The sequence below is a fragment of the Mya arenaria genome, chromosome 13 (assembly GCF_026914265.1).
Source record: "Mya arenaria isolate MELC-2E11 chromosome 13, ASM2691426v1".
Taxonomy (NCBI): domain Eukaryota; kingdom Metazoa; phylum Mollusca; class Bivalvia; order Myida; family Myidae; genus Mya; species Mya arenaria.
The window spans coordinates 57,820,136-57,845,411 of record NC_069134.1 but is presented as its reverse complement, the minus strand read 5'-3'; the positions used below and the strand labels follow the sequence as shown (position 1 = coordinate 57,845,411).

The 25,276-nt window shown below is 34.2% G+C and overlaps 1 protein-coding gene across 1 annotated transcript; it reads right to left on the bottom strand.

The window, feature by feature from the left end:
- Positions 1-15,998: 15,998 nt before the first annotated feature.
- Positions 15,999-20,997, bottom strand: LOC128214595 (uncharacterized). Its single transcript, XM_052921155.1, has 6 exons — positions 20,802-20,997; positions 20,109-20,301; positions 19,119-19,222; positions 18,713-18,837; positions 18,401-18,542; positions 15,999-17,634 (listed from the first exon to the last, which is right to left on the bottom strand). The coding sequence occupies exons 1-6, from the start codon at positions 20,867-20,869 to the stop codon at positions 17,397-17,399; spliced, it is 870 nt and encodes a 289-aa protein (XP_052777115.1). The 5' UTR covers positions 20,870-20,997; the 3' UTR covers positions 15,999-17,396.
- Between the last annotated feature and the right edge of the window lie 4,279 nt (positions 20,998-25,276).

Here is a 25,276-nt window from a genome sequence, read left to right as displayed (position 1 = left end):
ATCAATTTCAGTTACGTATTATATTATTCTGTATTACTTTATGGTCAATACACCTTTTTGAGGTCGTTACCATCTGCAAAGGCCTGTAAAATTGTTTACAGCCCGAGTGCGTAGCACGAGGGTTGTAAACTATTTTAAGAGCCTTTGTTGATGGTAACGATAGAAAAAAATGTGTATTATCGCATAAATCGCATTATTGCATAAAAACACACCATTAGTAACTTTTGGGTTTAAAAGGGTGTTAATTGTCACGAAAATGCAAAAATAGCTAGGTCAAAATAACCCCCATAACAGGTACCTGTGTGATATGTGAGCGATGTTCTTAAAAAAAGTTTGATATCATGCTCGATAATTATGCCGCAACATTACTGGACAGTTGCATTTTTGTTTCGACGCCATTTTTTGACGCCTTTTTTCAGTGATCAGTCGATTGGAAAGGGTTGGGTTTTTTTAGAATTTAATAGATTACTTTCATTATTTACACACAATACCTTTCGGTAATTTAATTACCGATATGTTTCTACTTTTAACATGTATATGTTTTGGCAACTAATTTAACCGGAAAGTTTTGTTAAAATGTTCTGGATAAAATGCTTCGTTGGCTTAAGTTCAGCATCTTCAGCATCAGAAAAGAAAAACATATTTGAAATACTTCTTTGCCTACGACGTAATGGAATCATGTCCATATAAGTCGTTTGTTCTAAATAAAATCGACAGCAACTAGAGTCGGGATGAGTTTAATGTTTAAGACTTAATTTAGTGCTTTTAAAACAAACAAAAAGGGAAACAACTGCAGAAAGTACTATCAAGTAAACACCCATCATACAGCCAGGAAAATACAACTCCGAAGAAAACTTAAGTAAAATGTTGTCTTTTTCATTTATTCAATATTTGTATACAGCTATATATGCTGAAATATTTTTTTTTATTGCAAACGTTTGCATCGTTGACCCACTTTCGGCCAGAAACCAGGTCGCACAGTAAAACAAAAAGCCGGTCATTAACAGCACTCAAATTTACTGAATAATACACGTATTTTACCGATAACGCCAGGGTTTTGCATTTTAACACACCACGATAACGGACCGAAAACACACATTTAATGCAATAATCTCTATTATTCTTAATAAATTGAAATGTTTCAATATTATATCTTCTTTTATAGGTAAAAGATGGCTCCGTCGATATCAACTTGCCATTTACAGAACTGAGCTCAGACTTCAAAATGTCAACTTCTGCTAAGACGATTTTCAATGCCTTGGTTCGTTATGGCCTCGACTCTCTGTACGTACTTGAATAAGTCGTGTTTATTAAAAGGATTTAGGAACACACATCTTAAATATCTTTTCGCTCAAAATACTCCCACGGTGGACACTTTTGAATCTCAACATAATATATATATATTGACTACACATGAGCAGTCACGTTGCGTGAAATTGAAACCGAAAAAAACCCATCGCAATATAACGTGATACGGATCTAGCGGGACGCAATTTATCGTGATACGGATCTAGCGTGTCGCAATATATCGTACTACGGATCTTGCGTGTTGCATTTTATCGTAATTCGGTTCTAGCGTGTCGCAATATATCTTTATTCGGATTTAGCGTGTCGCAATATATCGTAATGCGGTTCTAGCGTGTCGCAATATATCGTAATTCGAATCTAGATTGTCGCAATATATCGTTATACGGTTCTAGCGTGTCGCAATATTTTGTAAAACGGATCACGAATGTCGCAATATATCGTAATTCGGATCTAGCGTGTCGCAATATATCGTAATACGGTTCTAGCGTGTCGCAATATTTCGTAATACGGATCTGGAATGTCGCAATATATCGTAATACGGTTCTAACGTGTCGCAATATATCGTCATACGGATCTTGCATGTCGCAATACACATCGAGAAACTTATTTTTGGCGTATCGTTAAAACTAAAATGCTCACATTAACAGGAGTAGAGCCGTCACGAGGCGTTCAATTGAAACCGATATAATATCATTTTAAAAATATTTCTTTATGTTTAATATGTTCAATACTTCAAATCGAGAAAGGCGAGCGAGTCACAAATGCCCAGCCAAAAACATATCAGAAAGCTGTCTAGACAACATACTGTACACTAATAATAGGCTGTGCATATATTAATTAGCGTGAGGCTATTTAAGAGATGTGGAGATAATAGTACCAGGTTATCTTTCTGACTAAATAAACTTAAAAATAAAATGTTTTCCACTGTTTCAACTAGATAGCCCGAACATTTAACGATTATATATTGTAGTATTGTGTAAATAGTTTAATTCACTTGCCAAATTGACGAATACATACGTATATACAAATTATAATTAGGTAACTAAAAGTTGGCATTCTAAAAGTACATCTTGAAAATAGTCCCCGTTGAGTCAAGTAAGTGTGTAAGGTATTCGAGTACTTGTGCAAACTTTATTTGTTCCCAGTTTTAGTTATTTTACATATATAGTATGTATGCACTGTGCTATTTGTAGAGTTTTGTGCTGTTCATTCATGTTTCTTGTTTGTGAATTTATGTTCTATATCTTTGGCGTTTGCCCAGTGCCATTAAACCGGGTTTATGTTTAAACATTTTGCTACTGAGCTTGTTTCTGTGGCTTTTCGCAAAAGTATTAGTCAAGTCATTTTAGCAGAAAAGAGTTTCAACCCAAATATAAATAGAATCAAACCTCTCTTATGCTGATTGTCGAAATAAGAAATCGTTAATCCTATGATTTCAAAAGCGTTAAACATATTAAAAGTCTTAATAAAGCACATATATTTTCGAAAAGTATTATATATGTCTAAGGTTTGAATTGTGAATTTTCAATTTCAGTTGCAGGTGTTCTTGCCATTCTTTGTAAGTGTTCAGCTTCCATTTTCGGTCATCCGGAATGAGCAAGTTGTAATACAAGCAAATGTTTTCAACTATCACTCGGAAGATATCTTCGTAAGTACTATTCTATTGACAGTAAATATCTATCGATTGCTTTTAATGGGAATAACATCCATATGAATGTATGATTACCTTTGCTAGAACGTTATTTTGAGATGTGATCGCGCCTACAAGTAGAATTATTGCCTATGATGAATTTTGAAGTCCATAGCATTATATTTAAAAACTTTAAAGTAATATATCATTTCCCGTACATCTTTCTGAACTGAGCAAATGTTATAAACCGTCTTTACATGACCTGTATAGATGTGACTTCTTTATCGATATAGATCATTGAACAAGTCTTTACATGACCTGTATAGATGTGACCTCTTTATCGATATAGATCATTGAACAAGTCTTTACATGACCTGTATAGATGTGACCTCTTTATCGATATAGATCATTGAACAAGTCTTTACATGACCTGTATAGATGTGACCTCTATATCGATATAGATCATTTACCAAGTCTTTACATGACCTGTATAGTTGTGACCTCTGTATCGATATAGATCATTGAACAAGTCTTTACATGACCTGTTATCGATATAGATCATTGAACAAGTCTCTACATGACCTGTAATCGATATAGATCATTGAACAAGTTTTCTAATTTTCAACGTGTACACATGCGCGTTTGTATAATTAAGTTTAAAATGCATAGGACACAATCGACTAAAACTCGTTCGGTTTTACAGGTTATCTTCACACTAATCAAAAACGACTCATTCAGAGGACTTGCTGTTTCCAAGAGGGGTAAAAAGAGGAAGCTGAAGGAAAAATGTGGCAATCTTGTTATGTGTATTATGGTATAAACTGTATTCGATACCATCAGTCAATAAGTTCATCTATAGCAAATTGATTAAACTACATGTATTATATCACAATGATATATGACTCAATGCTAGTGTTCAGAAGTGGGAAAACCATTTCTGCAGTTATAACACACCATGCATGTTGACAATGCAAGGAAATAAGTATATGAAAATTGAACCAGAATATTTCAGTAATTTACTTGATGTCGTTTGTCTTGCTAGACAATTCTTTAAACTGACTAAAATGTGTACATTTGCAGGCGAAGTCAGGGAAGGCTACCCCTGCATTTTTCCCGATCGTTCCCTTGGAGATAGGCGACATTAAATTGAAAATTACTGCCGATTCGAAAATGGCCCAAGACACTGTAGTAAAGAAACTGAGAGTGGAAGTATGTACCGAAAACGTACTATATAGTTGTGCTGTTGGTTAAGCTATTTCGTCAATGCGTTATTGTTACGTCATTTGAAAAAATCTTTCCGGTTACAGACGGGTCGTTCTATTTACAGAATGGGTAAGATAGGATTACTGAAAAATTTTCTTAACTGAAATGAAATATATTTTTTTAACAGTTATTGAATGAACTAATGAACTATTGGTGTAAATATAAGTAATGAATTGCGGGATTGATGTCATTATTGTGGATATTAGAACTCCACACACTTCGACTTGCCCAATTGCGTTCATACCCCGATAATGACATCAACCCCGCAATTCATACCTAAAATAGATGAAGGTTTTTATACTTTCACGCGTTGTGGGTGTAAACATATAAATGTTTGTAATTAATACAGTAAAATCTGCTTCCTATTAAATAGGTGATGTAATGGGATCTACACTCGATAACATAGAAAAACTTGTTAGGTATCCGACCGGCTGCGGAGAGCAGAATATGATAAATACAGCACCGTCTGTGTTTGTTATGGGATATCTTACAGCCATTGACCGGTTGGACGCAGACCTGAAGAAACGGGCAGAAAGCTTTATTGGATTTGGTAAAAACCTCAATTCATAAACCGCCAGATCCATAAAAACAATCAGGAAATTAATATTTAATTATACCAAAAGTATCTCTTAGTCAAGTATTTATTCGTTATTAGGTAAACGTTTTTTAGATCAATTTAATTTCACTCGCATCTCTAAAGCGAGTATATGACGTCTCTATCCTAGGGATACAGCGTCAGATGAATTACAAACACTCGGACTGGTCTTTTAGTGTTTGGGGCGGATCCGGATCTGGAAGTTCATGGTAAGTGTTGCAAGTCTGAAGTTTAACTCTTGTCTTGTACTTAAACACAAACTGAAAGGTAAAACGAAACGTAAACGTTTTCTAGCATTTGATTTCTTATTGTCTGTGCGTACATGTATGCGGAGAAAATATGAATTCACCTCTTAAGATATAATTATAATTTAATCATTAGATAATGTTTTCTCTTTGGTTTGCTTTTCAGGCGATTTCCTGCAACACGTAGTTTGTGTTTTTTTCAGGTTAACTTCTTTTGTTCTGAAAGTTTTTTCAAAGGGGGCACTCTACACTGACGTCGATGACCGCGTTATTACGTTACCGACTGAGTATCTTCTCTCAATTCAGAACAAGGACGGAAGTTTTCCAGAACGTGGAATTGTCGGTAGTCGCTCCATGCAGGTACACCTTTCAGTTAACTAGTCAATGTTCCACTTTTTAAAGAAACAAGACAGAGTGCAGCCTGCTTTATTTACAAAAAACAAGTAAACAAATAGCTGACGATAAGACATTCAAACACATATAAAGCAACCCTGTTTGACCGTGTGTGTTCATATTGGCACTTTTGATTTTAGGGAGGATCAGTTGGAACAGATAAACGTATGACTGCTTACGTTCTGATCGCATTGTTGGAAGCTCAGAATGCCGGATACAACAATATCCAGGTTCACAGATAAGAGGCATATATAAGCGATAGGCTACCTAGCTTTTCAACTGATGTTTGTTAACGCAATGAAAGACCTAAAAAAAGTCTTTTTGATTTTTTGAAATCATCAAATGTAAAGCACTGCGGAATAAGCTGGTTAATAACGATAACAATGCACTATTTGCAGAAACTGCCATTAGTAACACACATTTACATCAATGAACAACTCTTGTTTTGGTTGATTGCTGTCAAAGAGAACTATGTCGGTATACATGTCGAAAATTCTATACAATTAATCTACAATAAACAATTGAAATTGCAGGGACACTGCAGGAGCCTATATTTTAACCAGGATTTAAAGGGACGCGAATAAAAGGTCTTTGTATTGATATGTGTATAACAGTTATTCATATTTTTACATATGTGTTCACAGCCTAAAACTGTATATTTACAGTTTAGTGCTGTACAAGAACGTAGACTAACAGCGGGCATAAAAAAGGGCATGAAATTCCTTGAACGAAATTTGAAAAACATATCATCTGATTACTCGCTCGCAATTACAACATTTGCCCTTGGACTTGGAGAATCTAGATTAGCCTCCGATGCTCTAAAAAAATTGATGAGGAAAGCAAAGTCTGTTGGAGGTAATATATGTGTTCGTTTAATAGCAGATCCTTCGTACTGTAAGCCCGTTATAAATCATTTATCATATACAATAAGTAAGAATGACCCTATATAGAAAACTTTTCCTTGTTTTGTTCCTTTCATGAAGTTTCTTCACGTTAAGCCCATGGAATGGAATGCTGATGTTATTTACTTAAGTAAACAATAAATTATCAAATTAATATATTCGTTTAACCCTGATATTTTATGCTAAACAGACGACATGCTCTTCTGGGAGGAGAAGGCCCCTGTCCCCTCAAAATACCACTACGGGCCATCCACTACGGCAGTGTCCATTGAAATGACAGCATACGCTCTTCTCGCACTTTCAAAGGTCGGTGACAAGGTGGATGGAGCACGTGTCAACAAATGGTTAATAGGTCAAAGCAGTCCTTACGGTGGATTTATTTCTACCCAGGTAGGAATACATCTTTATTTGTTTTAAAAACAGAAATTATTAAACGCTCGGATTTAGAAAATTTACGTACCACTTACTATCGATTTTCAATGAAAAAGCTAAATGTATTTTTTTTATGCAAATGCGCTCCGACATATATCTTTTTTAATTTGTTATTTCATCTAATTAATTTATACAATTACCAGGTGAGTATCACAAAGGTAAAATAATGATGTATTTAGTATTTAGGTATTAACGAGTTTCAGTTGCAATATTCTGTTAAGTTGTTAATCAAGTATGCAAGCGGTTTACCTGTTTTGATGAGTGTATGGTCGGTTTGTTTTAATTGTTTTCCTGTTAGTGGTGCTTATACCTCGTCTATGTCTCTCGTTTAATGACATATTCGCCTTTGTCTTGTTCCTATTAACAGGGTAAATTTTTGTATTGTTGACTTATTGGCTCTATGCAGTTTTCAAAGTGTCATTTTATCAGTGTAAATTTGACAATGTATAAAAAAACAATATATCTTTATTTATCATAGGACACAATGATTGGTCTAGAGGCCCTCGCTGCATTTGGGGCAATACTAAAGTCACAGCCAACTGACATGACTATTTGGGTGTCATACATGTACGATAGTCTTCAGAAACAGAAATTCCGAATAACACCGGAAAATGCTCTATTGTTGCAGTCAGTTGATGTGAGAAGGCATTAAATCATAATTTTTCGTTTTTATTGTCGCCTGTGAAACAGGGCTAAACATAGGGATACATTTGTCTGGCGTCATCGTCATGGTCCTTGGTGTCACAATATCGCTATCAATATATAATAATCAATATAATAATAACAAAATGATTTTACGTATTGAATATTGTTAATAAATGACCCTTCTCAAAGGGTGACGCATTTAATCAGCGGAAATGAGTAAACAATATAAGTAACCATTGCAATGATATGGGTGTTAAAGCGTGTCGCAATTAAATTTAACACTAGGTATTGACTGTATTTCTTAAATTTTAATAAATCGTAGATTGTTATTTGTTAAGAATTACAATTTTAGTTGCAAAGGCCTACATGTATATTTTCCACATGTATATTTGTGCTTACAAACATTTCAACATACTTATTTTCAATATTTTCAGCTTCCGACAGATTCCAGCGAATTCAACGTGCATGCACTTGGTCATTCGAACGCAATTGTTACGGTAGGCCCCCCTGTATATATGTTTACGTATATATTACATTAATTCGCACCAAGTTCGCAATAATTTTTGTTTGAACTGTAGACAATGTATTTTGACAATAGTATGGGGACTGTTGGAAATAAGTAAGCTAAAACCAGCAGTCCCCCTTACAAGATAGTTGTATGGAGTGCATTTAACTTCTACCTGGAACAATGTTACGTCATAATTTGACATGAAATTCAAATATTTGGAATCTGTGATTCCACACTATCGTAGATGATGCTTTTGTTCACTAGCATTTTGATATTAATGGCAACTTGTTTATAGGTGTCTTTGTTTTACAATATATTCATGGACCTTGAAGACCAAGATCTCCGTCTTGATGTTGATGTTGTAAATGAGTCGGTTAACGGATTTACGGCTCGCTCCTGTATTAGGTAAGCTATATTAAAGACACATATAAAAATGACTGCATGTACAAGTACAACGAGCGAATGTAATTTGTTTCAATTTAACGTTGTTCCTTTCGATGGGTATTCCAACTAAAGTGATATAAACTTTACCGTTTAAAGCTGCACTCTCACAGATTGAAAGTTTTGACAACTTTTTTTTATTTTTTGTCTTGGAACGAGCCAATTTTTGAGAAAATCCATGGAAACCAGTTATATAAGACTGCTGACAAAATATAAGATAACAGACTTTTATATTCAAGTTCAAAAATTGCTGTTTTGTGCACTTTTCATCAACCGTTAGTAACGGTTTAAGACATAAAACATTACTTTTCGAACGGAAATATGAACATCTTCGATCAGAAGTCTTATTTCATTGGTTTGCAAATGTATACGCAAAAATTTGCTCTTTCCAAGACAAAAAATAAAAAAAGTTGTAAAAATGGTATATCTGTGAGAGTGCAGGTTTAAAGAGTGTAGTACATTACGGTAAAGAACGTTGTATTGTCCAGTAAGTATTTGTATGATATGTAAAGATATCAAATATTGACAGATATCAATAGCATAGAGTGAGACCAATGAAGTGCTTGTACTAGCCTCACACTTTATATATGCTGACTTGGTAAAATGTCACACTTTTGTTAGGCTCAATGTCACACTTTTGTTAGGCTCAATATCACACTTTTGTTAGGCTCAATGTCACACTTTTGTTAGGCTCAATGTCACACTTTTGTTAGGCTCAATGTCACACTTTTGTTTGGCTTAATGTCACACTTTTGTTAGGCCCAATGTCACACTTTGGTTAGGCTCAATATCACACTTTGGTTAGGCTCAATGTCACAGTTTTGTTAGGCTCAATATCACACTTTTGTTAGGCTCAATATCACACTTTTGTTAGGCTCAATGTCACACTTTTGTTAGGCTCAATGTCACACTTTTGTTAGGCTCAATATCACACTTTTGTTAGGCTTAATATCACACTTTTGTTAGGCTCAATGTCACAGTTTTCTTAGGCTCAATGTCACACTTTTGTTGGGCTCAATGTCACACTTTTGTTAGGCTCAATGTCACAGTTTTGTTAGGCTCAATATGTTTACAAAGAAACAATCTACTGAAAGTTGATTATAATTTCAGAAATGGTTTTGTTTAAAAATAGTATTTGAATATTAAATGTTCATCGATTTGGTGTATGAAAATGGAGGCGCTTCTTTTGCTGTCTTTGTAAAAAAATGTTTAATGACAAAGTCACTTGATTACGACTCTGAACCTTATTTTAACTTATATCTGAAGTTAGAGACCTATTCCGATATATATGTGTATATGATTGAATCAAGATTGAATCAAACGCTTTTCAGTGTGTGCAACAGTAATTCGACTTTCATTGTTATATATATATATATATATATATATATATATATATATATATATATATATATATATATATATATATATATATATATATATATATATATATATATACAATTAAAGTCAAATTACTTTCACATTCATTTTTACTGGGGTATACAAAATAAATAAGTGTCTTTAGCATATTCATTTATGAAATGGGACCTTTGTTTTGATTTCTTGTCCACTTGTGATTGTATAAATTTTGATATATGTATACTCATGGACATACTGTATTCATGTATTGTTAATAAACCGTCATATACATAATTATTAGAAGTGAATACTTTAAATACGCACGAGCATAAGTTAGATATCATACTGCAACCACCTTGTATACAATCTATTGGACATTATTTTTCACGTCAATCGTCGGGGGAAATCCTTTAGCCAATACATGTATAAAAACGAACGTTCTTGCTTAATAAGGATATCAAGAAGGCAGACGGTATAAATGGATTTTTTCGGAATGTGGAACAGGCAACCAAGCAACAAGCTAGTCATTTTAGTGTGATCTCCTTTTTTAATATTTCTGCCAAGGACTTTGCTAACTCGTGAATATGTACACTAATGTTGAATATATGTGATTAATGACAGGTCAAAATAAAAATATGATTGTTATGTCACGAGCGTTCTGATTAAATTTAATACAAATATTTTGATATTGGACACATTGCAGTTGGTTTGAAGAAGACATTAGCGGTATGGTTGTTGCTGAGATAGGAATTCCGTCTGGATTTAAAGCATTTAGATACGGAATAGCTGGACATGAGCTTCTTATGCGGACCGAAATTCAAGATAAAACTGTTGTTTTGTATTTTAATCAGGTAATGCGTTTTATCTGTATAAAAGAACATGAGCACCAGCATCCTGGCTTCAACAAAAGTAATTCAATCTTTGTTTTCGTATTTTGGGGGAATGTTATAAGTTTGTTATGTATCTACACCTTTAAAAACACTCTTGTAATAGTTCATTTATTAATTTTTTAAATTGGTATTGATTATCTATAGATAACTCTTGAGAAAGTATGTGTGGACATACGCATGGTCCGCGACACGCTGGTTGCCTCAGTGAAGCCAGTCCCATGCAAAGTGTATGAATACTACGAGCCAAGCAAGTATTTTGTACTTAAAACGTTGTTTATTGTGTGCTTTTCGTTAAATACAGTTGTTTAATACGGTGAAGGCAAAAAGCAGGACACGGTGCATAATAGTACATAACATTCGAAAAGGAGCAATCATTTCATACAGTCTATGTAACAGGCACTGAAAATAAATAAATGTTTTGTAACATTCGTAAGAGCAAATATATACATGATCTTTGTTGAAATAATTAATATCTCAGGGAACGTATCCGATGTCGTAAAGCGTGTCCATGCAAAACATGACAACGAGCAATAAGTGGCTAAAAGCCATTAAGCATGTTAAAGAGTACTTTATTAAATTTATGAAAAAAGCTGTCATTTAAAAACCCGTTTACACTAATTTAGGACAGTTCTAATCATTTTCGATGCATACATGTGCAAAGTTGACAATAGAAAATATTATACATTTAAAGATGCACTCATACTCCCAGATTAGTTTCAATATTCCAAAAAGGATGGATAAATGTCGAAAACAATGGTTCTTATGAAGGATACCGAGTTTAATTTGAAAGAAATGAGCATAAAATACGGTATTTCTACCTTATGAGACTATAGTAGATCACAGTAAATCTTTAAACATTCACCAATCATTTAATATTTTAGCGCTTCTGCTGTTAAATTCACGGTTACAATCTTGTTATCAGTAATTAGTATTTTCCATAAATGCATTATTTAGTAAGTAGTTAAAGGTTTATCAGTCAACATTTATGTTTGTTAAACATGTGTATGTACTGATTTTGAATAAGAATGTCACTTAAATGAATAAAGCACAATGAAACGAAAATGTATGGATCGTAAATAGAACGAACGGTAAACTGAAATACAGTATATTCAGTCTGATAATCGTATACTACGGGAATGTAATCTTATTTCATTGGAAAGTATGCAACTGATTTCCTATCAAAAAAGCCTGTACCATTTGTTTTGAAAGCATGCTCGTTTTGTTTTATTTAGCCTTACAAATTATATTCTATGCTAAAATGTTAGCAATGGTCGATTAAGTTGGCATTCAATAAGTTTGTAACGTCGTCATATCATGTTGGTTCCATCATTTATAAATCAACCTGGTATTGTGAACACTTCGATACCTCACGGGAACCAAACATCAAATGAGCAGCAAAAGTAGATGGTTTAAGAAAACATCAGTCAATATAACTTTCAACAGTCATAAAATTATGTCTGTAATAAACAATGGCTTTACTAATTAAAAGAATTATTTTCGTTTTTCAGGTAACGAGATGACAGTATTTTATGCTCCAGTAAAAGCAAAACACTCGAACATTTGTGACGTGTGTGGGGCAGAATGTGGCTGCGCGGGAGATAACGCCCGCAAGTGGATGCCTCTGGTGAGCTTGGTTACACGCTTTTAATGGTGAAATGGTGTTGTCACTAGTCGAAAATGTCGCTTATTGACACTTAACATGACCATTCAATACCATGGACATTTGTACAAACTGTAGTCCAAAACTAAGAATAAGTACATTTGACGAGAAACAGGCAAAGGTCACCCGGATTTTAAAACAAAAATACAAATTTTGTCATTTCAGAAGTGGTGTAAGGCTATGGTTTCCAAATAAAATGTAAGTGGATAAAACTATTTTATCTTCACAACAATTATACACAAAACAAACGCCTTTATACATGTTCAATATTTTAATAGCCTTAAGAAGCGATGCATCTCCTAGATCTACCATTCATATTGCATATATATATATATATATATATATATATATATATATATATATATATATATATATATATATATATACCAGCATCTGTCTCAGACATCTCATATATCTACTTATAACATTGCTTTAATACTTTAATATGTACACATGTCTGTCAAGGATATATAAAGGAGTGTATTATGTTCTTTTATATCTGAAATACGTCTCTTCCACGTTTGATCGTCGTATATTTCTTATTTCAGGTTCAAGTTCTACAATACGTTTTCACCATCCGAGGATGACGATCATTTGAAATTGCTTCTGCAAAGTTATACATAAAGTTGATAAATATTATGCTTTTTCACATGAAGACAATTAATATGAACCTTACCACAAATATTAAAAAAACGTATTATAAATAAGTAATATTTTATTCCGTGTTTTCATTGAATTATTATGATTAAATACAAATACCAATCGTCGGATTCTTTTCACATTTTTCGAAAACGAAGATACGCTCACAGCTTTTATTACGTCTGAAAATATGAAAATATCCACCATCCCTAAAGATGATCGTTCTCGAGCAATGTGTCTGACGACGAAAACTGATACGGATCACAAAAAACCCAAACCATAACGGTTTTATAGAACACGGTCGTTAGCTGTATTTCTGACGAAACGAAAATATTTTGCACAGAAAAAACAACAACATGAATATCTTGGAAAAGGTGCATGAGTGTATGTCCGCCACTTATTAGTGCTTATTGTAAGCTCCTGAAACAGAAAAGAAACACGTAGAGATCCTAAAGAAGTCCGAAGTCCGGAGGTGTGCAGGTCTCCCGCCGTGTATCTGACGAGGAAACTTGATGCGAAAAAGAAACAGCCACATAAAGAACTATTAGAACAACGCCATCCTCTTCCATCCCCTAGTTGTGTTCTTGAAACGAAGCATGATACGGAACAGAAAACACACACACACACACACACACACACACACACACCAACACCAACGTCAACTTTAGTGTTCGTTCTCTGTTTCTAAAGACGAAGCCTAACCTAAAATAGAAAAAAATGCTGAAAAATTGCGATACATGGACGTTCATCATCAAGCTGTGTGAACGACCCACAACGTCGATGACTGCAGCATTCGTTAAAGAACAATAAATGAATTACATTTACTGAAAAGTATGTTTAGAATGAGTGTTAATCGAGGACGTTTTTCACCCTAAACAGAAAACTTTGACGCACCTGACAATACTGCCCTTGATTGTATGGTTCTTGTTTTTTAAAGACTTGTTTTTGTTTCCACATGCTCTAAGAAACCTAATACACTTGTTTACACGAGTGCAAGGTTGTGAACATATGCATTGGTTTAAAACCCCGGATGAATTTCTATATCGCTGGCTGTATCTAGGCGGTGACTTTAAAACCTATCTGGGCTCGTTCCACTAATTTCCATTGTAGAATTAACCTCCGCCGAAAAGTCGATTTCTCCGTCTGTCAGGTTTCATATCTATGTACTGAACAGAAATTATTCCAACTGTCAAGTGTGTATTTGCACGCCAAGGCTTCGTCATGATAGGGTCAGCTAACAATGGTTCATCCGCAGCCATTTTTCAGTAACTGCTTGATTATAAATTTATGTCACTTAACACTATTACCCATTAAGTAATGAAAAAGCTTACATTTGTCCATTCCGAGCAATAACTATGTAATGGAAGAACGGTAATTAAGGAAACTTGAAGTGTGTGTAAATAAAAAGCTCTTTACTAATGAGCAACATTTTTTATACTCATTTATTTCCGTTTGAAACCATTTAAAGATGAATTTGATTTAAACATAAGTTAACTTTTGGAGCTCGATTGAACTACTCTTTGTGGGTTTTTGTTTAAAATAACTTTTATGCAATTTTTTGATACTTCGACGATCATTCATCAGGGGAAAGGATATCAATCGTCCATTTTTCTTTTCACCTTTATATGGAGTTCTTACAGATGATTACCCTGAAAATAAAGCCAGGGTCTGTTTGAGTCCTTAAGAATCATTAATAAATGATTTGCAAAACACCCCTTCCCAAACATATTGAATAATTTTGTTATTAAAGAAGATATATATATAATAAAGATAATTAAATAAAAAGAAGATAGGGTCCATAATTAGCAATGCAGTTGGAAACTTCTGAAAATGATCAACTTTTTGAAGGGAGACTTGTACGTGTATGTGTAGTCCTCATTTTGAGGCGCACAACTTCACAGGCAGATTAGCATCACGTTCAAACTTTTTATAGGATTATATCTCTTACTTAAATAATTTTCAGACAAGTGTCACACTTTATTCCATGATCTATATGTCTAATTATGTCTTAGCTCATAACTCTGCAAGGCACAGCCCTAAATAAAAGATGTAAAACTTCACATGCTGGTAAACATCCATTTTCAGTTTCATTACTCGGGCTCATATACGTATTGACAAAGGGATGACAAAGGTGCCATGCTTTGTATGCATTGTTTGACTAAGTCAAGGACAAAACTCAACTTAAACTAGAGTTAGCAATACTATTTACCAAAGTTACACAACTTCAAACGTTCCTGTCAAGTTTCACGACCTTTGCTCTCATATTTTAGGAGGAAGATTACATGCTCCCTTTGTCGTGGCCGTAAGTAAATAGGCTAAACTTAACAATAATAAAGTAACACACAAAACCACAGGCGCACACTTTCTGCTTAAAAGTAGTTTTAGTTTCATCTCTCTGGCTGATAAAAACGCGTTACACAAGGTAACATGCACTTTAGGTCTTTTTATAACTTAGTATAGAACTGTAATTTTGCAACAGGTGTAGCCACACACAAAACCTAAGGTTCAGTTCAACATGCTGGTTACCATTCCTGCAAAATGTATCACTCTGACTAATAAACGTTTGAAGATACGCGCAACTCTCGATTGCATGCTCTATGAGCTACCTAAACAATGTCAAGGTCCATTACCTTGCAATGATTGGACGAAGCAACAATTAGAGCTCCAATTGCACAATTTCAATTATTAACTTTTTGTAAGTTTAATAACTCTGCTTCATATATAGGTGTGCCACAAAATTACATAATATAAAAGTTCTGATCTCAGTGGCATGTAAAAGTTGGAGCCACACACAGAATCCCAAGTGCACCTCTTCACATATTGCTTAACATCCCAGCAAAGCTTTTATTAAATCAACATTCTCGATAATTGTTAAACTCCTTAACACCCAAGCAATTCGTATATATTTGTTACTGTTGCGATAAATAGTAATAAGTGTAAACAATGGATGAAATGCTTGTCCTTTCCCATCATCTTTTGGACTGTGGCGGAGCCCGGATTGACCCTATCTTCTGATGACCACCATCATCTCAATGACCTGAATGTACCAAGGTCAAGCGAAAATAATAATAATATCCCTTATATTTTTCTTTAACGTATTTTATTTCAGCACAATACAGGTCCTCTCTTACAAGCTGCTTTATTGTAAAACGTTTACACATTCAATTATTTGAAACAACATCAACAAGCCAAGCAAACACATATTATTAATGATTAAACGAGGATCGAAGCGTATTGCACACTCTACGAGACACTCACAGCATCACATGACAAGTAATAGATATTACAAAATATAAATATTGTTTTAAAAAACGTACGGATCAAAGCCTGATAGACACTCTATGAGACACTGACAGCACCACATGGCCAGAAATAGAGATTACATAAATTTTGTGTTTAATATCACGGGTTCAAAGCCTTATAGACACTCTATGAGACACTGACAGCACCACATGGCCAGAAATAGAGTTTACATAAATTTTGTGTTTAATATCACGGCTTCAAAGCCTTATAGACACTCTATGAGACACTGACAGCACCACATGGCCAGAAATAGAGATTACATAAATTTTGTGTTTAATATCACGGGTTCAAAGCCTGATAGACAGTCTGTGAGACACTGACAGCACCACATGGCCAGAAATAGAGATTACATAAATTTTGTGTTTAATATCACGGGTTCAAAGCCTTATAGACACTCTATGAGACACTGACAGCACCACATGGCCAGAAATAATGATTACATAAATTTTGTGTTTAATATCACGGGTTCAAAGCCTTATAGACACTCTATGAGACACTGACAACACCACATGGCCAGAAATAGAGATTACATAAATTCTGTGTTTAATATCACGGGTTCAAAGCCTTATAGACACTCTATGAGACACTGACAGCACCACATGGCCAGAAATAGAGATTACATAAATTTTGTGTTTAATATCACGGGTTCAAAGACTTATAGACACTCTATGAGAGACAGTCAGCATCGCATTGCCAGAAATAGAGATTTCATAAGTGTTTTGTATATATCACACGGATTAAAGCATATAGACGATATCCTTACAAAACTTACAACTTAAGAGAATATTTTCCAATGTCATCGTAATTAATATAAGTCAATATTTTTTTTACACATTATAATTGATTCACGCTATACAATAACATAATTTTGTCTTAGATAATTTCGTCAAATGTTGTTTTTGTAAAGCTGTATGAGCAATATATAATATACACAAACAATAAATACAGTAAAGAAGCACGGCTGATGATGATTGAACTATAGTTATAGGTGGCACTTATCAATAATAGTAAAGTACGATCGCTTTTTAAAATCCTTTTTTACTGGGATGTTAAAATATGTTATTTCAAACAAGAGTCATTGCTGTAAGAAACACTCTATGCTTTATTTGATTAACAAGTTAAAATTTTTATTCGACTTTTCACACTCGTTTAGTTTTCAATTCTCTTACGATGTGGACAGGTAACATTATCCCCATAGACGAACACCTATTGCCACTAGATGTGTTATGAAGATGTTTGGGAAGTATTGGCTTGCCCTACATTTAAGATCGCCTGCATATGTTGTGTAGAAGACGTGGGTCTGATCTCCACAGCCTGCATACTGGGTTGATGCCAACATAAAATCTTTTGCAAACTTAGCCTCTTCGGACGAGCAGCTTCCGGAAGCTTGGACGTTCAAGCAGGAGGCATAAGTAGAGAATGCACTGTAACAAAACATGCACCGTAAGGCAATTTCAGAAGCTAACAGCATTACTTTACATATAATGACCCCTTAAAATACACAAACAAGTTTTAATAGGTGGCTACCAATTTTCAAAGATCTGACTTGTCTCGGACATTTATCATTTTTTCTAATTAAAAAATCAGTATTCACATTTAATTTTCCGAAAAAACATATTGATCATATTAGCATACACATTAAAGAGACTGGACAACAGATGATACAACAGCAAAACAAATGAAAATCGTTAAAAATACATAAAATTGATGTCGTTGTGTACTACGCATTGAATCGTAAGTACTGATGTATCACATCGCTTACGACACATATATCTTTCGAAGTTTTTGCGTATTTTTCCAATTCGAACATAACTGGGTCTGTCGACCACGTAAATCCCAGTTGAAATGAAAATAGCGTCGGTATATGTATCTGTACTTATCACGAGACATTAATATGCTTAATATTCTCACTATAAAGTGAGAAACCATTGTGTGCTATTTTTAAACGTGTCAACTCAGCTGAGATAGCGACAATATATTCATTTTATCATGTAAAGTGATGAATTATCGGCCTCATTCTAGCTCGTATTGACAATTCTAGTCTTGTTTTGAGAAAATATTGTAAATTGCCGATTTTGGAACCATCTGGAGTCTAGTCACTTTAATTATATATGCTGTATTGATACAAATCATCAATGGATTGCTTTCTCATACATGAACTCAATATATTAAACAGTATTCGTAATTTACCTGCAGAACAATTGCTTATAGGAAGCATAGTTTTGTTGAGCATAATAAGTTGTAACAGCACTTGCAAGGGTCGTACTCATATCAAAAAAGCACTGGCCAAGGAAGAGTTGAGAGACACAGTCGGTAAACATTCCAGTAGTTACTGCAAAATTCAGACTGCAGATTGTATATCAAAACAAAGAAAACATAGATGCTGTAAAAAGAATGAAATACGAGTATGATTCAATTTCTGTTTTTCAAACAAATAATATCAAACGCTCCAATCAAAATTTATTTAGATAAATTTTAAACATATCTCGGATATTGCCTTACGTTCCGTGTTGGCGCACATGGCTCTATACTCCATTTTGACCACGCTTGGGTCAAAATAGAAGTTCTGGTCCGTCTGATAGCAGTCCCCAACAGCGTCCGTGAAACATTGTATGTTACACTCGACGCTGAAACAAGTATATTATCTTAGAGTTAACATTATGATTAAATAGATATATGGTAACACTATGTATTTGCTAAACAAACAATGGGAGTTATTTACTGCAAAACTAAAAAGGTTTATTTTGTCGACATTTTGCGCCAATATTTTAGTCGCAAATATTGATTCAAGCTTTCTGTATTTTATCTAATTTCCATCATAAGAGTACATTTAACTTTTACGCTTTTGGGTAGATGTTTTTTACTCTTTTTTCTATATCGATTTCTTTTTGCACAAAACAAATCATACTTTCCACAAATACTCGAAAGTAGGTCAACAGTTGAGTTATTAATAGCAGCTGTGGCAGATACGCATGTCGCCAATCTGTCTGCAATGTCAGTCAGTTCGCAGCTCTGAGAGAGTAAAGTGTTTCCATTACAACATTGCATAATACACAATTAACTCAAAACTTAAATGCAAACATATTTCCGTTTTTATCGAATCTTCAAACAATATTGCTACGTATTATACTGCTCGAAATAAGTTGATCCAAATCAGCCCCATCAGGCGGCGGTTTTGTTAAAAGGTTATTCGAAGAAACTAAACACTATCAAACCCTAGTAAAAGATCAAAGGCGGGGCTATGGAAGCGGCGTAGACTGCGTCATTTAATATGATCAATAGATGGTATAGTTATCTTTGATTAAAGTCTTCATTTAAAGCAAACTATTGCCTTCCGACGTAGCATTTATGACGCCATTTATGACGTGGCATCCACACACCGTTGTTGTTGTTTTTCATATACATTTACCAAAACCCCTCTCACACGGCTGAAATTATTTAATTACGGATGCTATTTCTTTTTGTTTAAATCGTTTACAAATATTAAAAAAAGAAAAAAATAACTTTTGCCAGTGCTAGATTAACTTAAAGCTTGGGAATAACTGAATATACTAATTGATTTATACAAGTTTTTTATATGGTCCCTACCATATTTAATGCATTATTAACATACATTGATAGTGATGTCATTTGCGAAAAAGAGTCCTGAGGAGCAATCCATATGTTCATCAAAATCCAAATTTAAACAGACAAATGGGTACTATTTTGTACAAGTATAATATTTGACATTTTATTTAAAATAAATCAAGAATTCTAATAATATCCAAACTATGCAATAGTGATTATGCCACTTTTACCGCTACATTTTCTCAAATGAAGTCACAGTTGTTAAATTAACATGATCAGTTCAACTATTCCGTACTAGAAAAGTTAATAATGAGATTTAGTGATTGATGACCTGAGTGGCTGCTCGTCTTTGTCGATTGCCTGAGTCACTATGGAGATTTTGAATGCGATCCACAAAACGCGCATTTCTCCTGGCCATATGTCTTAAGGTCGTTTTCACGTCAGCCTGCATACCTAGGGCCTGGTTGACCATCGTGTAGATCAAAATATGCATGATGAAAAGCCGTGTCATGTTTGGATGTCTACTTTAAAAGATACAAAAAAATAATATTAATAAAGGGTACTGAAAGGTGCTAATCATAATCTTTTTTCCAATTTAACAATAACTGTAATGCTTGGAATGCTTTTTCGGAGACGATTGATGTTTAAATTGTTTTCTCTAGGCAAGTGCCACAACGACAATGACAAGAGACACAAACGTATAAACACCAGATACACAAATACAAACACAAAAAGATCACACACGCTTCGAAAAACATAACCAATATAGATGGGATTACCATCTTGGAATGGTCAGTGATACAAGAGTATAATGGGGGGTTATCGATTAGTAATTATTAATATAATTTGTTTAATCAAGTCTTCTCAAGTTAATGCACACTTTGATAACCTTTTACGTCTTTACGTTATTCAGGATTGTTCGAATAAAAGTGAGGTTTTTACACATAAACCGGTATAACCCCCAATAAATTTACATTTTACTGACCGTTCCAAGGCGCTACCTAATCATCCTTGATAAACATACCTATTTGTTTTATAGTATATATGCACTGTGTTGTTTGTGGATTTTTGAGCTGTTGTTCCATGTTTCATGTTTGTGATTTTCTTGACTGTGTTCTTTGTCTTTGGCGTTTACCCTGTGCCATTAAACGGAGTTCATGTTTAAACTTTTGACTAATGAGCTTGTTTCTGTAGTTTTTCACATACATATTAAACAAGATTGTACAGCCATAACCGCCTACTTGTCCCTACAATTACTAATTATCAGAGGCGTAGCCAGGCTTGACTGAATGATACGCACGAAGGGGTGGGCGGGGGAATATCCCTGTAGCCGGTGGTGGGCTCGGGGGTCTCCTCAGGGAAAAATGGAAAATGGAACTACCATGTTGAGCTCTGAGGTGTATTTTGAGCGATTTATATGTTTGAGGCCGCTGGATTTGTAGTTACCAATTGATTGATTTAGGCTCAGAAAGCTATCAAGCACATAGAAGCAACGTATGTTGACCTTATCTGATCTTCATTTTAATCTCATATCAATTTTTCGCTTAGCCCTCGACTTTGATGCAATTTGGTCCATTATTTTTTTCATTCTTCAAATTGATGTTACGCAAATGGGTAAGTGCGTAACGCTGGCTACGCCCCTGATTTATTGACAGTTTACATCATCATTGAAGTCCTAATATTTAAATTATCCATTTGTTTTAAAACATCCAATATCTTACAAAAATAGCAAACGATTCATAAAATCCTCACATGTGCAACTTGCTCAATCGACCCGTTTTCAGAAAATCCTTACATGTGCAACTTGCTCAATCGACCCGTTTTCATAAAATCCTTACATGTGCAACTAGCTCAATCGACTCGTTTTCAGAAAATCCTTACATGTGCAACTTCCTTAATCAACCCGTTTTCAGGAAATGGCCATTGAACAATACAATCCATTGAACGATCCACTATTCAAAATTACTTGAGCGGTCGCTTTAATAGATGTTTACACTTAGAGGCTCTTTTATCAAAAATCAAAGGTTATATGAATGGTATTTTGTTACTTCGGCATGAAGGGATGAATGAATACATTGTAATAATGATGAATAGTACGGATTTTATTTGCTAATTGGTGTTTTTGCATTTTTTGCGAACATGCGCAAAGTGGCAAGGCGAAAATGTACAAATTTACCGAGCGAAAAAAATATTACGGCGCATTTCTTCCTCGCACATTTTGTTCGCCCCTTCGTCGCTTAACTTTGGGCCATTTGTCTTTTCGTCACTTCGCATTAATTAATTATTTTCGCAGTTTCATACCGCCACTCGGTTCAATTTCGCCTTATCAATCCGAAAGTCAAAAACGAAAGCAGCACGTTTTCATTTTTGCGCCTTATTGCAGGGATAAATGCCCAAATAGGCGAAATATTCGGACGAATGTACGTCAAGTAGGGAGGCAAAAATACGCTAAATGGCAGGGCAAAAATACACGACATTTTTGCGATTTTACACTGTCACTTTGTGCATTTTGTCTCGCCAAGTGGCAGATTATTTCATTTTCGCCCATCTACTTTACGTTTTTTCAATCCGCAATTTAAGGTATGTTGCCCTTCCTTTGAGAAAAATAACTCAGCTACTCAAGTCAACCACATGTGTGCCAGGCTTCTATCTTAACAATCCCAGACCTTATATAGTTGTGGTTTATAGCATAGTCAACATTTATAGGAACAAAATCAAATATGCAGCAAAACGAGTTTCGAAATGGTATATTCCGCCATTTAGGGACATATATTTTAAAACAAGTAAAATTAGATTTTAGATCAAAATTGCTATAGAAGAATGGGATAGAAGGTGTGATTGGATGACATTTGTACAATGAAGATGTTTTAGGAGTCGTCTAGAGTCTTTGTGACTTAATTCAGAACACAATACTTCAAGTCAACTTAAATGCAACTTGATTGTACAAGTTCATTTAATTCAAATGTACAGCAAAATCTTCAACTGTTTTCTTATCGAAATTATCGTTTCATCAATCATTTCAAGATACGTCAAACCTCTCGGCATCCGCATATTTGTTATAGATTTAAGGAGCTTTCTAAAAGTGGGTTTTCGGTTCACTAGTTCCAACAATAGCCGGCATGACACAGTGATGCACAGTTAAAAATATATACTACGTACAAATTAACTCACAGGAATCTTGATGAAACGTCCACCAGCATATATACGTTACACTGCATTTATTATTTACGCGTACATTTATTGAGCGCCATAAATTCGCAATTCCATCCAATTCGTAAATTTCAGAAAAAATAGAGTTCAAAACAAATTATTTCCACGAGATTCACACAAAACAAGAAAACAATCCATACGAAATTTGCACAGCATACCACAAGGAACTTACCCACTTCGTCTCTAGGATATAATGAATGCTGCTTTGTCCTGCATATTGATGAAGTAACCAGCTCAATCATCTAAACGTTTTCAAAAAATGAATTGTGAATTTAATCAGCCGTAGAACGATGACGCAACTGTATTAATCACTAATGCAGTCTTATTGAGTGAAACGATCTGAACGTTCATAGCATCAATCACAATACGCATAAACTGATATTCAAAATCTTTCAAAGCACAATGTCAACCAAAATTGCTTTAAGTATTTAAGGACATCCCACAGTACAAAAGTGGGTGGGGTAGGCACACAACCTAACCCTGAACAATTAAGTTTGTTGGTACGATAGATTTAAATGTAAAACATACTTCCGGAATGTTTAAAGAAGTAGAGCAAATTTTACGAAAGAAGACTTTATCAAAGGTTTGTATAAGTTCCGTTTACATTGAAAGGATTTTTTTTGCAACAATATAAACTTCTTTTGTCAACAATGAACATACCATCTAAACAATAATTTATAATGCTGTTTGTCTTTTTGGTGATATCATGTAAAAAAACAAGAATAAATTTGTAAATATAAGCAGAAACCTGTCTTAAAATTGAAGTAATCACCAGAAAGAAACTTAAATTCAGCTTAAGGGAAAATGTCCAACTTTTTTGTTCCGAAAAGAAGTTTGTAAAATGCACATTTTACGGATTGTTTTAATATTACAAAATAAAGCATGGCTTATTATTATGAGTGTTAAAACTTAGATACTGAAGGCTTGATACCTTCAACAAAAATAATGTTAATATATTTTCAAATACTGTCTTTAAAGTCTACAATTTTTGAATAGCGTTACTTACTGGTATGTGATTGCTAGTGTCAATCAACCCATGTTTTTAAAAAAGGTTTAAATTTTTGTGAGATTAGAATTAGTCCCTATGGGCGAGTGGATAAAGTATCGATTTTCTACTTTTTCCTTGACTGTACCGATCTTGGTTTGCTCCCTACTTAAACAATGTGTATAACTCTTATTATATCATTTTTCTGCAATATTTCTGTATCCAGCAGTAAAATGGTCATAATCATAATAATTGTTTCAAGATGCAATAAATTTAAGTGTAATTGCCAAAACATGAGCGAGTCCCTTTAAGATGTATCAAGTATTTGCAGTGTGAACCTTAACATAGCCTAAGACATACATATGTAGTTTATTCAAACTTACTAAGGGAGGAGTTTATGCCATTTACACTAAACATGTCAACATGCCTTCTAAAAGCAGTTTCTTTATATTGTTAAATGCCTAGTTGAAGGAATGTTGGGCATGACAATCCCACGCTGTGCATTTGCTGCTAATTGAACTGGTATCACAGTAGGGGCCAATTCCTGTGTAATTGTTTAATGGCTGATGGCCATTTACAGTCCATTTCTATAATAAAACCTTCAAAACTACTACTCAGAGATTGTGTACTAAACACCTATTTGTGTGTGTGTGTGTGTGTGTGTATTTGTGTGTGTGTTTTTTGTATTTTTTTGTTGGGGGGGGGGACTTTTAGAAGGCTTAAAATAGGCCCTTATGAACTATTTTGTATACTTTTAGAACAATAATTTATAAACGCTTGTAGTCCTGGTTCGCCATGTTAGTAATTAGCTGAAACATTGATGCATGAATATATTATCATATCTTATAGTGTTATTGATACATAACTGATTAAAATTGTTTTGTACCTTTATCTATTCTGATAATAATGTGCAAGTTTAATACATGGTTTATTATACGTCCGTCTATATTGCATTATAAGACTATTGAACTGTTTGAATCATGTGTCTTATTGACTTTACTTAAAGACAGATGTTTTATATACTGATCCTGAATATAAAGTGTTTTCCTTTACAAATTTCATTCTAAAATGCCGCATTCTTACCAACAATAGACTTGACATTGTTTTCCCCTTGAGGTACACTTAAAAAACTTTATTTCTTAAAGTAAACGAATGGATTTATCATTACTCAAACAACGCCGTATATAATACAGTAGCTGTTTTGTTTTGAAATGTTGAAAAGGAATAATTTGCATTTTCGAAAAATATGAAAAGACCATGCAGCGCAAATGAATTCATTTGTGCATGTTAAATGGATTCAGTCC

Excerpts from the sequence above, each read along its gene's own strand:
- LOC128214595 (XM_052921155.1), bottom strand. The coding sequence starts at position 20,869 with ATGAAACATGGAACAACAGCTCAAAAATCCACAAACAACACAGTGCAT. Across the intron at positions 20,302-20,801 it reads ATATACTATAAAACAAATAG|TAGACATCCAAACATGACAC; the intron begins GTATGTTTATCA and ends TATCTTTTAAAG. Across the intron at positions 17,635-18,400 it reads TATAAGCAATTGTTCTGCAG|TGCATTCTCTACTTATGCCT; the intron begins GTAAATTACGAA and ends GTTTTGTTACAG.